The sequence below is a fragment of the Scyliorhinus canicula genome, chromosome 12 (assembly GCF_902713615.1).
Source record: "Scyliorhinus canicula chromosome 12, sScyCan1.1, whole genome shotgun sequence".
In the NCBI taxonomy this organism is placed as follows: Eukaryota; Metazoa; Chordata; class Chondrichthyes; order Carcharhiniformes; family Scyliorhinidae; genus Scyliorhinus; species Scyliorhinus canicula.
In genome coordinates, this window is record NC_052157.1 from 115,092,926 (window position 1) to 115,107,741 (window position 14,816).

Genomic DNA, 14,816 nt, shown 5'->3' on the forward strand with positions numbered 1-14,816 from the left:
GGCAAACGCGAGATCGAGTTCAAAAGAATTGACTCGATTGTCAAATTGCCCCTTCCCCAAAATGTTTCAGTCCTCCGGTCATTTTTAGGACTGGTTGGGCACTGTTGGAACCATACAGACGACTGCAGGGCGGCTCAGTTAGCCAAATTCGAGCAGCTAGGTGGACCCTTCTTTTACAGAGACGGGACATCACAGTGAAACGGACTAAGACACACACCTTCTTAGCAGACAACCTCCAATACCCAGGACAACCCTATGATTGCGATATAGTAGCCCCCCTCCACAACACAGGACCCTTCATTGCAAAAATGCCCCCCAGGAAGATAGGAAGTTCAACTCCAAGCCCCCCGCACACTGACACGTGTGCCCCCTTGAGAATTTATGTGGATGGTTCATCCACTGTTTTAAATGGTGAACGCATAACAGGATGCGGCATCTATGTAGAGGACACGCAGGGACGTGCATTAGAAGAGATAGCTTTAAAGTTACCCGGTCACTTAGGCGCGCAGGCAGCAAGAGATCGGGGCCATAGCTTACATAGTGGACCACCCAGATTCGTTCCCCAGCCCAGCAGATATATATTCTGATAGTCTAATAGTCTGCAACAGTCTGACGGATTTCCTACCCCTGTGGAAGTCAAGAAGTTTTGTTTCCGCGGATGGAAAGCTCCTTCCATCAGCCCCATTGCTCCGCCATATCCTAGAAAAGGCAAAGGATAGGATATACGGAATAATTAAAGTGAGAAGTCATCATCGGTCATCCCCCCCTGGAAATGTGAAAGCCGATGCACTGGCAAAAGCAGGTTCCAGGCACGGACATTTTTGGACACCCCCCGCTAGCGCCCCTGTGAGTTCAGTTCAGGTCTTACAGACAAACATTGAGGATTTAATACAGGCCCAAAAACAGGACAGCAATCTCAGGGAGATTGTGAGAGGAAAGTTTTCGGCCCCGTATGACAAGTTTAAACACGCTCTGACCACACACGATGGTGTGGTTCTGAAAGATAAACTGTATGTGGTTCCTGAGAAGGACAGGAATCAAATGATTTGCCTATTCCATGACAGTCATGGACACCAAGGGATAGACCCCACCACAGCCCACCTGAGACAGCTCTGTTGGTGGCCAGATTTGAAAGAAGATGTTTCACATTACATCGAGAATTGTTTAATTTGTGCACAGAATAACCCGGAGAGGTATTCTAAAAGGGCTCAGCTTCGTCACACTCGCCCCGTTAATGGCCCCTGGACTAACCTCCAGATTGATTTTATAGGTCCATTGCCCCCATGCAGGAATGGCTATTAATACGTTTTGGTGGTAATTGATACATTCACCAAATGGGTCGAGGCATTCCCATCACGAACTAACACGGCCAAAACAACCGCAAAGATCCTGACACACCACATCTTTACTAGATGAGGACTCCCCAGAAGTATTGAGTCGGACCAGGGATCTCATTTCACAGGACGGGTCATGAAGAACATCCTGACCATATTCGGCATTAAACAAAATTTCCACATTGTGTACCACCCCCAGTCCAGCGGTATAGTGGAACGCATGAATCGGACTCTAAAATCGACCCTTAGAAAGATGGTCCAGGAAAACAATACGACTTGGGATTCGGTGCTCCCATTCGCACTTCTGTTTTTAAGGAATACTGCTTCAGCTTCAACAGGTTTCACCCCACACACACCCCATGAAAGGTTCTGAATTCCTTTTAGGACTCGTTATGACCAGCCTAGAAGTGACAGCCCTCACACACGAGACAGCAGTCAAACAATTAGTGGAAAATTTAAGATCGGCTCAGTTAACAGCCGCAGTTAAATTGGGAAAGAAAAAGGGCAAGGCTTGTTTCGACCGGACAGTACATTCCACAGAGTTTCAGGTTGGACAGCAAGTGATGCTGTCTGTTTATAATCCCAGCACATTTTTGGCCCCAAAGTATTCAGGTCCGTACTCAATTGCGGACAAAGTCAGCCCTTCGGTTTATAAAATAAAGTACCCCAATGGGAAGACTGCCTGGTTCCATATTAACCAGTTAAAGGCATATGGAACACAGTCCAACCACACACACACCATGTCCTGCTAGACGCAGCAGAACACCACACCCCGCCCACAGGAGACACATTTCCACCCTCCCCCGCACAGACCAGCACCTCCACGGACTTGACATCGACTCCGCCCATTGACTTTACACCACGCCCCGACACGCCCACAAGCTGCCACAGCAGAGACAGCGACTGTGACTCTGACGACAGCCACAGCACGCCTCTGTACTGCCCCGATACAACAGACCACACACATAGCGACTACGAACCCGACTCCAGTGATCCTTTTGAGATCATATACATAAAGGCCCCAGACCCAGAACCCTCGCCCCACAATGACGACCCCACTTTCCCTAATTCAATTTTTGACAACACTCATTGGCACCGCGACAATTCTTCCAGGCTCGTACGGAATGACGAGATGGACCCCCGTTCACACAATGCAACCATAGCACGCCTGATCCATACAAGGGTATGGGATCCGGGAGAAGAGGATGACTTTAAGTCTGACTCCCGACACGGCAACCCCTTTGCGACCCTGTTCGCAGAAGATAATGATTGAGGTGTCCAGATGATGTAAAAAGAGGAACCACATGAGAGATAAACGGTGTCCTTTTCTAATGGAACCTGCAGTATGTTTGTTGCATGTTTGTTTGTTTGTGTTTTGTTTGTTTTCCAGCAACAGTAGCTCTGCGGCCACAAGCACAGTTTGTCCACAGATACCTAAGAGAACTTGCCAGGCTTGCTGGTCACCTAGGACAGCTGAGAGCTTGCCCGGACCCCATTTCATAACTGCCCTTCTGATTCGACGGACATCTTATCAGCAGATATCTCAGAGAATTTGCAAGACGCCAAATCAGCTGAAATGTCTGAAGCCCAGCTAAAGGCTTCTCCCTTGAATCCACTGGGAGCTCCCTAGCTCCAGTTTCATAACTGCTCTTCTGTTTGGAAGACAGAAGAGGCAACCCCCATGATGACTACATTCTTGCCCGCTCATTTCAGGTCGCTCAGGCAGTGGAGAAACGGCATTGAGGACCCGCCCTGTCTGGTCAACTAAGCTCGGGTACAGCACAGCACGCCTTACCCGGGGATTCCACCCAAAATCTTATCCGTCGCGGCCCATACGCAACTCATTTCGAAAGTCTTGTTTCTAAAAGTTTGGTTTTGTTTGTTTTATTTTAGGTAGCCCTTTGGTTGCCATTCCACATGCTATTTACATCCAGGAACATTGGGATGGTAAATTGCAAAGCCTGCGAGACGGCTCGCAGTGGCACAGTAGTTAAGTGTATGTCTGGACCTAAATTCCTTTTGAAAAAAAATAAAATAAAATAAGGGAGTCACATGGAGTGACCAATCATAAAGGGCACTTGGCATAAGAGGACAGACATACTAAAATTCAAGATGTTAAACGGATCACTAACAGACACTATGCTTGATCCCATAACTTGGACATTCCGAGGAGAGACCAAGAACAGGATCAAAGCAAGAGAAGACCAAGGCAGGAAAAGAAAAGAGAAGAGAAGATGCAGCAGCTGTCTTTCATTGTTGTATTCTGGATTATGGGATCCATGTGGTTGCGCGCGGACGCGAACCCCCTTTCCCCCGCTCCACAGGCCGTTAATGTTTCACTTCCCCAGACCACTCAAAGCCCAGCAACAAGCAGCAGTAACCCGACCTGGTGTACCAAATCTATGAATTGGTACTCCTTGTCATATGTAGTAGAATCGCTTTTGGCACTGGCAATTGTCTGCATCATAGTACAGACTTTTAGGATGAGGAAATGGCGAAGGAGAGCATACCGTTCTCGTACCTCGACAGTATATAGGATGCGGTCCCCTATCTTCGGTTTCCATCAGTTCCCCGAACCCCTTGAAATGTAATAAAGGATTTTTTCGCCATTGTTGCCATGTAAATAAAGGAATGTGTTTTGAATGATTATGTATCTCTGAGCTTGACAGCCGAGTCAGAGAAGTGTATGATGAATATTGTTATAATCTGTACTGATAGGAAGATAGAATGATGGAATGTAAGTTGAGTGTAGTTTATTTAAGGTGAGTTAGAGGTTCCCGTTGTGATTTGATAATGCATGTCCCCTTATGACATAGCGGCAAATAGAGATTGTAGGTAAAATTCTCTGCATAGTTGAGGAAAGTGCAGAGGCCATGAAACTTGCTGAGGTCAGGGAACAAAGACACCGTAGTTGTGTGATCCTTCACGTTATCGCGTTAGGATCACAATGAGAGAGTGTAGCCACCGAAGCTGGCCACTTACCGACATAAAATGGAACATTGAGTTGCATGCAGGGAAAATTGGACAATGAAAGAGAGGCAAGCAAGTTGCAGAACCTCTCTGTGGATTCTGCCTGTGAAGAAACCAGACAGCATAGAAACTAATAAACTGCACATATTAATTGAGCGATTCCCGGTGATTCCCGGGCACAATGGACACAATTAAGAATAACAAAGGCCAAGCTAGACTCTTCGGCGCCAGCAGGAGTCCCGGACAATAAGAAACAAACAGCCCCAAGAACCGCCCAGTGATCGAGGAACAGCCCCGTTATTGGGGAAATTCAAATCAATCAATTGGGAAGAGACCCAATCGATTGCAAGTTTATAGAGAGTCCGCCCAGATGGGCATGAAATCCAAAATAGTATAAGACAGAGACCCCGACCCCAGCTCTCTCTCTTAGCCGGCCCTCCCAGCAGAACACCTTTGCAGCAGCTCTCCAGGAACTTGGACGTGAGAAGGAGAGGCCTGGCCAATTGCTACACCGACAAGTAAGTGTCATACAACGCACGCTACAAGAGTAGACACTCCTGACCCCTTTAGTCCACACCAACTGGAAGCCTGCGGATCCAGGACAAAGCAAGAGGCCATTGTTCCCTGATCCGGCAGTTTCCTTATTTCAGATAAGTATTGGCCTAGTAGTGGTAGGAACAGTTTAGTCTTAGTTTTATATGCATGACTAGCAAATAACTGTGTAATAAAACGTGTCTTGTTTGAACTTACTAACTGGTGTATTGAATCATTGATCTGAACTTGAACTTGAACCTCGTGGCGGTATCATCAAGATATATGGCGACTCTAGAGCTTAGGAATAAAACAGAGCCAATTGAGTGTAAAGCACACTCACCCAGAACGAGCAACAGAATTAAGCTGTTTATTGAAGTTTATTATATCCCAAAAATGCTGCAAATGTCCCAATTAAAGCATGGTATATTGTGCAGAAGTAGATTCATAATTATCTTTCCCCAACAATGAAAAGTAAATAGAAAAATCCAACAGAACCTCAAATAAGTTGGCAAAAATTATGATTTCACTACTTAAAAAGAGCGAGAAAAAATATTTTTAACATTAGTACAAATAAATATTCAAGGTGGAAGCAGAGATATTTGACTTTTCGGAAGGACAGGAGGAAAGGAAAAGGTGGTGGGGAAGCACACGTATTGAGATATGGAATGGGAACAATTGTGAGAGACGATCTAGACTCGGTGTTATGGGCCAGGATTTAGAAAAATCCAAAGTATATCATGGCGTTCACCTGACCTACAACTATTTGTCGATTTTGGTTACGATGAGCACAAGGGCCTGCCTTTCAACAGAGGCATTAAGCACTTTTTTTTTTAAAGTTTATATAATTTATTTATTTACGATGAAACCCAATATACAGAGGTAATCAGTACAGTAGAAGCCATGAGACTAGAAGCAAATTTGCATTGCAGCACATCTGCACTCAATTTCTTGCAAACACTTGGTCTGTTCATCTATTCCCTCCATTTTTGAGGGGCGATTTTGCCAACAGGAGAAAGGTTCCATGTGATCCCAGTCTGTGTGGCAACATAACTCCAGACTCCAATACAGAAAGTTAATCCTCCCAAAAGGATAGCATTTCCATACTGGTCATGAAAGTCAGGACCAGTTTTATGATGAGTTTGTCTTGTTGCAATTCGGCGAATGCTCCGACCGGACAGGGCGAGCAGGCTCTTGGTCAAAGGCACCATCTCCACCGTGCGTCCCTTTACCCTTCTGCAAAACCGGCATTAAGCACTTTTAATCAACAAGAAGCTTTATTCTACAAATTTAGTTAAATTTTATAAACACACACAGTAAGCATTTTTATCAACTAAACATAAATACCCCACACAGCTATAGTCATCTATGTATCACCCTCAATAAATTCCCCCCTTAAGCTGTTCCAATTTAATAACAAAATCCCAGAAACAAAAAAATCCTTTTCAAAATTGTGGCCCAGCACACAGCACTCATGACCTGGTATGGATGCTCTTGTTTCCTTTCCAAAACAGCAGGTTTGAATTCCTTCCAGAATGCTGTTGCTCATTCTGGGTGAGTGTGCTTAACACTCAATTTGGCTCTGTTTCGTTACTTAGCTTTGGAGTCGCCAGGTATCGTTAAGATACCACCACAAGTTTCAAGGTCAAGTTCAAAGCAATAAAACCATACACAAATTAGTAAGTTCAAACAAGACACGTTTATTATATTACAATAATCTACTAATCATGCATATAAACTATAAGGCTAGGCTAATCCTACCGCTAATAGGCCAATAGGGGCTGTTTAGCACAACGCTAAATTGCTGGCTTTGAAAGCAGACCAAGCAGGCCAGCAGCACGGTTCGATTCCCGTAACAGCCTCCCCGCACAGGCGCCGGAATGTGGCGACTAGGGGCTTTTCACAGTGACTTAATTTGAAGCCTACTCGTGACAATAAGCGATTTTCATTTCATTCATTTCAAATACCTATCTGGATAAGGGGACTGCCGGATCAGGGGACAACGGCTTCTAGCTTTGTCCAGGGTCCGCAGGCTTCCAGTGGTTATGGTCTAAAGGGGTCAGGAGTGTCTATTCCCGTAGCGTGCGCTGTGACTTACTTGCTGGCGGCTTCTGCCCAGACCTCTGCTGCAACGGTGTTCTGCTGGGAGGGCTAGCTGGTCAAGGAGAGGCTGACAGAGAGCTAGTCGAGGAGAGGCTGGCAGAGAGAGCGAGCTGGGGTCGGGGTCTCTGTTTTATACTCCTCTCAGGGTCTTGCGCCCACCTGGGCGGACCCTCTATACTCTTGTAATCGATTGGGTCTCTTCCCAATCGATTGATTTGAATTCCCCAATAGCGGGGCAGCTGCTCGATCACTGGAGCGGTTCTTGGGACTTATTGTTTTGGGCTTCTTTGGCGCCGAAAAGCCTGGCCTTCCATTCAATGTATCGATTAGTGTTAACTTGTTTCTTTTGTGCCTTGGGATCGCCCGTTATCGCCTCATTAATATGCTAACTGTTTCTTTTCATAGCGTTGTCTGGTTTCAGCAACAGCCAAACTGGTTTCTGCAGCAGTTGAAATATACAAGCACTCTGCAAGCTGCTTGCTTTTTACAACCTGTCCAATTTTCCCTGCATTCCTTGCAATCTTCCATTTTGTGTTTGGGCAGTGGTCACCCCAGGTGGCTACAATGCAATTATTTCTTTTAAATTGTCAGGTAATCTGGAAACAGCTTTTAAACTGACGATAGAGAGATAGGCCAAGATCTTTCTGAGTTCAGCAGCCAAATGTGAAAATGAAAGGAAAAAAACTCAGAGCCAGCAAAACAAGCCCAAACCAAAGATAGATAGTTTTTTGAAGAATAAAGGGATTAAGGGTTATGGCGCTCGGGCCGTAAAGTGGAGCTGAGTCCAAAAAAGATCAGACATGATCTCATTGAATGGCGGAGCAGGCTCAAGGGGCCAGATGGCTGACTCCTGCTCCTAGTTCTTATGTTCGTAAAGTAAAACCAACTCCCAGGGCCACAGCCCAGCTCCACCTACACAATGACATCACTGAAGCCATGTAATAAGACAAAAACATTTCTTCAAGGGTCACTCCCATTGGATTGGATTGGATTTGTTTCGGATTGGTAGGAGTATTGCATAGACACCCAGACAGTAGCCACACTGATAATAATAATAATCTTTATTAACAAAGAACAAAGAAAAGTACAGCAGTGTCACATGTGGGCTTAAATTAACACACAATGACGTTCTTTGAAAATTCGCTAGTCACCACACTCTGGCGCCTGTTTGGGTGCACTGAGGGAGAATTTAGAATGTCCAATTCACCGGGACTTGTGGTAGGAAGCCAGAGCACCCGGAGGAAACCCACACAGACACGGGGAGAACAGGCAGACTCCCACAGACAGTGACCCAAGCCGGGAATCGAACCCGGGTCCCTGGCGCTGTTAAACATGTGTGGTGTTGCCTGCTGCAGTGTTGAAGCACAGTGTCCAGGCATCAAGATTGGGATGCTAGGCAATGACTCCCACATGCTACATGGCCCACCTCCCAGGGTACTCCACATGGGTTGTGTGAAGTGTTCACTTGACCACTTTTTCCAATTCTCAATTAGCAATACCCTTCAGCCACATGTCCTGAGGTCTCAACAGTTGATAGGGGTTATGGGTGGTTAATGGGACAGACCGGGAGGGACAAGGGTTGAGCTCGGAACAGGTTCACACAATCCAGGGGTTGACATGCTGGTACTGCCTGTGGTTGCCCCCAGTTGCCTTCCCAGCGCCACCCCCAACTTCCCATAGCGGCCCTTCCCTGCGGAGGGTCCCCATTCCCAGCTGCAGTTCCCCCACGCCCCACCGAGCACTGGGGTGGCAAGCCCAGTACCCCGTGCTCTTTGCCTGTGGCTACTCACCTTTTTGGCTCCCACAGAAGCCGTTCTCGCCAGGTTCATGCTTTTCAAAAGGAGTTTTGGCGCCAGCGTGACCACTTGCTGGGGAGGTCGCTGAGTCACGGGAGGCCATTGGATATGGGGTGACTCTCATTAACTGTATGGAAATAGGGCTTAGGTGGTGATGATTTATTTCTCACCACGCTACAGTGAGGTCCTGATTTTGCCTATGAGAGCAGGCAGGTTGCATTGCAAACTGTCTGGTGCCTGGCGAGGTTCTCGTTTTCTGCCTCTCCCGCTATTCACCGGCCTTGTTTTGCTTGAGCGAGAGCGTAACGAGGCCGGAGAATTGTGCATTTAGATGTTTTGTGGTTGAATCTTGCCAGTGGAGACCAAACTGCTCACAGTACTCTCGATGTAGGGCTGGATTCTCTGCCGCTTCGGGAATTCCACAAGCCACGGCGGACATGGAGAATCCAGTATCAAGCAGAAAATATGATTGGCATCAGACGGCGGACCTGTTCCGCTGTTCCAGCCCTCCGCTAGTGTCGGGATCGAGGTTCACGCCAGCATCAGCGGGAGGATGCAAATAGACCATTAAGATCCATTTGCATGCTATAAACAGTTTAGGAACCATATTCTCCAGGCCCTTGTGATTCTCCGGTCCACTGGACCTGGAATTACTGGGGGGGAATTAGCGCAGGTCTTAAAAACCATGTACCTGACACCATTGGCCAAAGGGGTAACTCCCCAGGTGTATGCTAAAGCAGTGCCTCTGTTTGGACTGCTCTCCCGCTTGCAGATAAGGGTCTGCCTTCTGGGGCCTTCTAGATAAAGAGTCTCTCTTCTAGGGGCTTCCAGACAGAGGACTCCCTTCTGGTGCAGGCTCCAAGGAGAGGTATCGCTTCTGGGGGATTTCCAGGCAGGGGTCTGTTCTGAGGGGTCTCTCGTGGGCATCTCTTTAATTTGGGGCTCTCTATTGATAGATAGATAGAACATATGTGCAGAAGGAGGCCATTCGGCCCATCGAGTCTGCACCGACCCACTTAAGCCCTCACTTCCACCCTATCCCCGTAACCCAATAACCCCTCCTAGCCTTTTGGGTCACTAAGGGCAATTTATCATGGCCAATCCACCTAACCGGCACGTCTTTGGACTGTGGGAGGAAACCGGAGCACCGGGAGGAAACCCACTCATACACGGGGAGAACGTGCAGACTCCACACAGACAGTGACCCAGCGGGGTATCGAACATGGGACCCTGGCGCTGTGAAGCCACAGTGCTATCCACTTGTGCTACCGTATTGGAGGGGGTCCATTGTCGGGTTACCCTTGTACTGGGGAGGAGGGGGTGCTCGGGGTTATCCACACACCCTGTGTCTCTATGCTCCTGATGGTTCTGCATTTATTTGATAGCTCCCACCTGAATGGGATCTACCAAAATGCACCACCTCGGATTTGTCTGGGTTAAGTTCCATCTGACATTTTTCTGCCCAATTTTGCAACTTATCTATATCCTGTTGTATTCTCTGACAATCTTCATCACTATCCACAACTCCTGCAATCTTAGTATCATCCACAAACTTGCTAATCAGACCTGCTACGTTTTCTTTCAAATAATTTATATATATATTACAAAGAGCAGAGGTCCCAGCACTGGTCCCTGTGGAGCACCACAGGTACATTCGGAAAAACACACTTCCACTCCTGCCCTCTGACTTCTATGGCCAAGACAATTCTGAATCCATCCAGTTCACCGCTGACCCCATGTGACCCCACGTACAAAACCATGCTGTCTGCCGATAATAAGACCATTCAATTCCAAATGTGCATAGATCCCGGGCCGGAGTCTTCAGAAACAGGCGGGGCAGGCAACTCCAGCACGAAGGAGTGGCGTGAACCACTCCGGCGTCGGGATACCTCTAAGGTGCGGAATCCTCCGCACCTTCAGGGGCTAGGCCGGTGCCGGTGTGGTTTGCGCCGGGGGCTTGGCACCACGCCAACCGGCACCGAAGGGCCTCCGCTGGCCGGCACAAGTTGGCGCATGCGCGGGAGCGCCAGCGTGTGCTGGCGTCATCCCAGCGCATGCGCAGAGGGGGCTCATCTCCATGCCGGCCACAGCGGACCGTTACACCGGCCAGCGCAGGGGAATAGAGTGCCCCCACGGCACAGGCCCGCCCACGGATCGGTGGGCTCCGACCGCAGGCCAGGCCACCATGGGGGCACCCCCTGGGTCCAGATCCCCCCGCACCCCCCCCGAGGCCGCCCGTGGAGCCAGGTCCCAGCGGTAAGTACCTGTTGTAACATACGCCAGCGGGACCGGCCGAAAGCGGGCAGCCACTTGGCCCATCGCGCGCCGGAGAATCGCCCGGGGGGGGGGCCTTCGACCAACACGGCGAGATTTCTACCCCCGCCAAATCCCCGGAGCCGGAGAATACGGCAGCCGGCGGCTGGACGGGATTCACGCCGTCAATTCTCCGAACCGGCGGGGGGTCGGGGAATCCCGCCCCATCTCTAAGAATCTTTTCCAACAATTTCACTATCACTGACGTCAACCATGCTGTCCTATAATTACCCAGATTATCCTTGCAACCCTTCTTAAATAACGGTACAACATTGTGTCCTCATTGGCCACAGGTGAGATCCCAGAGGATTGGAGGATAACCAAAGATTTCTTTTAGAGGTCCAGCAATTTCATCTGTCTCCCTCAGTAATCTGGCATAGATGCCATCTCCCTTAGTGTTTTTTAATACAGCTAACATTTCCTCCCACGTGATAACAGCCTGCTCTATAGTGTTTACACATCCCTCTGAGACACCACCAATCAACGTGTCCCTCTGCTTTGTGAATACCGATGCAAAGTACTCATTAAGGACCTCACCTACTTCCTCTGGTTCTACACATAATTTCCCTCGTTTGTCCTTGAATGGGCCAACTCTTTCTCTAAGAGAAAGAGTTTCTCCTTCTCTTCCTCTTGTTCCTAATATACGTACAAAATGCCTTGGGATTTTCCTTAATCTTGTCTGCCAAGGATATTTCGTGATCCCTTTTTGCCCTCCTCACCCCCTGCCTAATCCTGCCTAATCTGGTTGTAGTTCGCCTTCTCCCAATTTAGCACCTCAACCCTCGGACAACACATGTCCTTTTCCAAGAGTATCCGAAAGCTTACGGAATTGTGGTCACTGTTCGCCACATGCTCTCCCACTGCAACTTTGATGATCTGGCCGGGCATGTTCCCTAGTACTAGATCCAATATAGCCCTTTCTAGTTGGATTATCCACATATTGTTCCAAAAAACATTCTTGAACACACTGAACAAATTCCTCACTATCCAGACCCCTAGCCCCAAGGGATTCCCAGTCAACATGAGGAAAATTAAAGTCTCACACTGCAATAACCCTATTATTTCTACATTTATTCAGAATCAGCTTACATTTCTCTGTTCTTCAACTTCCCGTGGGCTGTTGGGAGGCCTGTAGTACACTCCCATCATAGTGACTGCCCTCTTCCTGTTTCTGAGTTCTATTCACAGTGCCTAGTTATTTGATAATTCCATGGTGTCCTCCCTCTGTACAACAAGATGTTCTCTAACCAGTATTGCAACTCCCCCACCTCTTTTGCCTTCCTCCCTCTCTCGCCTAAAACACCTACATCCTGGAATATTTCCTGGTTGCGAATTCACACTGTGGAGAGGCCGTTCATCTGCTCTCAGTGTGGGAAGGGATTCACTGATTCATCCACCCTGCAGAGTCATCAGCAAGTTCACACTGGGGAGAGGCCATTTGGCTGCTCTCAATGCGGGAAGGGATTCAGAAAGTTATCCAGCCTGCAGTCACACCAACGAGTCCACACTGGGGAGAAGCTATTCACCTGCTCTCAGTGTGGGCAGAGATTCCGTGCTTTATTCACCCTGCGGAGACATCAGCGACTTCACGCTGGGGAGAGGTCATTCATTTGCTCTCAATGTGGGAAGGGATTCAGTGATTTTTCCATCCTGGAAAGACACCAGCGAGTTCACACTGAGGATAGGCCATTCACCTGCTTTCAGTGAGGGAAGGGATTCATTGATTTATCCACACAGCGGAAACATCAACGAGTTCACACTGGGGAGAAGCCATTCACCTGCTCCCTCTGTGGGAATGGATGCACACAGTTATCCAGTCTGCAGACACACCAACGAATTCACACTGGGGTCGGCCTGCCCTCCAACCGTCCGTCTCCTCGGGTGTTCTTACCTCCACCTGCTGTATTAGATCAGCTGTGTGGTGCGCACCAGGGAGTGTGCCAGGAGCCTCTTCACTAAAGTGCCCAACCGAGAGGAGTGTCTCTGGGATGGTGGAGGGTGTTGGAGGCAGCTGCTCTTGGTGTGGGAAGGGATTACATAGAAACATAGAAAATAGGAGCAGGAAGAGGCCACTTGGCCCATCGTGCTCAGAGATTCGCCGAGTGCATAGAGAGGCCCCCATCCGCGCCACGCCGACCGCGCCGGCGGCAATGGCGCCAATTCTCCGGTCATCGGAGAATCGGCGGACCAGCTGCGTCACGTAAATCGCGCCCCCCACCCCGCCGATTCTAAGACCCATGTCCAAGGTCTGGGGCATTCTCGTTCCCAATTCTCTGATGTGTCACATCAGTCAGTGACTGAACCACCTCCCTCTGTGTCTGTGGCACGGCGGCTAACACCTGAGCATGCTGCCGATGTTCCCAGCCATGGCCTGCTGTGACTGGGCCACACTCAGGAGCGCCGCTTTAATTTCCCTGTGAGGCGGCAATCCTGTCCTGGGCCTCGGCCATCGCCTGCACAGAATGCCCCAGGCATTGGGCATGCTGATCCATAGCCAAAACGTTCGCCCCCAATGTTTCTACCGCATTGCGGTCTGGCCTTGGTGGGATGCTTTATCAGCACTACCCCCTTCTCCTGGAGTCCTCAAAATGCGTCTGCAGGTGCAGAATGCTCGCCAACAACCCCTCATGCAGTCCATAGCTCTGCAATTGCATTTCCAAAATCAATGGGACAGTCTGTTCCAGAAGCACAAAACCTGTCTATAGATGGCAGTTATTTCCTGGGATCGGCCTGCCCTCCAACCGTCCGTCTCCTCGGGTTTTCTTACCTCCACCTGCTGTATTAGATCAGCTGTGTGGTGCGCACCAGGGAGTGTGCCAGGAGCCTCTTCACAAAAGTGCCCAACCGAGAGGAGTGTCTCTGGGATGGTGGAGGGTGTTGGAGGCAGCTGTGATGGGAAATATGTGTAATCCTCAGGCTCGAGGTCCGGGGTGCCCTGCGTCTCAGGTCGAGGGCTGCCATCGGTGCTGCTCTCGTCATCAGTGCTCGGCTCATGGGGGCTCCGGCTGTGGCACAGGCTGGGGGATGCATCTGGATGCACACTGGATGCATCCGCCCCCATCTCCAGCAAGTCATAAGACAAGACGCACATTTAGACCGCAGGGCGGGAGCGGAGTGGGAGTGGTGGGGTTGAGAGTGGGGTGGGTTGGCACACGTGTCTCAGAGAACTGCAATTCAGCAAGGTCTCACTTCTTCACCCACAGCCGAACTCCGACCCAGCGACCTCCCTTTCCTCCGGACCGTCGACCATGTCCAGGACCCTCTGCTCTGCCACAGTCAGGGGCCGTAGGTCCAGCGGTCCCCATCCAGTTTTCTCCCACTCCCGGCGGTTATGGGCGTCCTTCTCCTGGGGGCCGGTGTGAGGGGGGGTGGGGGGTGCAAAGGGAAAGCGACAGTGCTTGACAGTCTGATGCACGGAGCCCAGGAGGTGTGTAGCTGGTAGCCTCAGTGACCACTGGGTCCGGTGTCGGTATAAGCATTTAGTGCAGGTTGGTGGTTTGGCCGCCCTCCGGGTTACAAAGAACAGAACATTACAGCACAGCCCCTGGTCTTTGTCCCAGGAATTTGGTTGAGATGTTTGAAGATGCAACAAAGTTGCATTCTGGGAATTAGTTCACACTGTAGGCAAACTACAGGATCCTTTCTGGACATATGACTTTGAGAAAGATGGCGGTCTACTCACCTAGAATCCGGTTTTCTCTACCAGGATTATAAAGCAACTAAAGACAAAATTCAAAAGCTGTATATAAATCAATTAAAACAGTTCAAG

At 49.2% G+C, this 14,816-nt stretch overlaps 2 protein-coding genes across 3 annotated transcripts in view; both read right to left on the reverse strand.

Moving 5' to 3' along the window:
* The window catches only part of tmem132e (transmembrane protein 132E), a 780,602-nt gene that overhangs the window by 564,606 nt on the left and 201,180 nt on the right, over positions 1–14,816 (reverse strand). The gene's annotated exons all lie outside the window — the stretch shown is intronic.
* Positions 5,661–6,075, reverse strand: LOC119974694 (cytochrome c oxidase subunit 7B, mitochondrial-like). Its single transcript, XM_038813829.1, has one exon. The coding sequence runs from the start codon at positions 6,044–6,046 to the stop codon at positions 5,810–5,812; it is 237 nt and encodes a 78-aa protein (XP_038669757.1). The 5' UTR covers positions 6,047–6,075; the 3' UTR covers positions 5,661–5,809.

Excerpts from the sequence above, each read along its gene's own strand:
- LOC119974694 (XM_038813829.1), bottom strand. The coding sequence starts at position 6,046 with ATGGTGCCTTTGACCAAGAGCCTGCTCGCCCTGTCCGGTCGGAGCATT.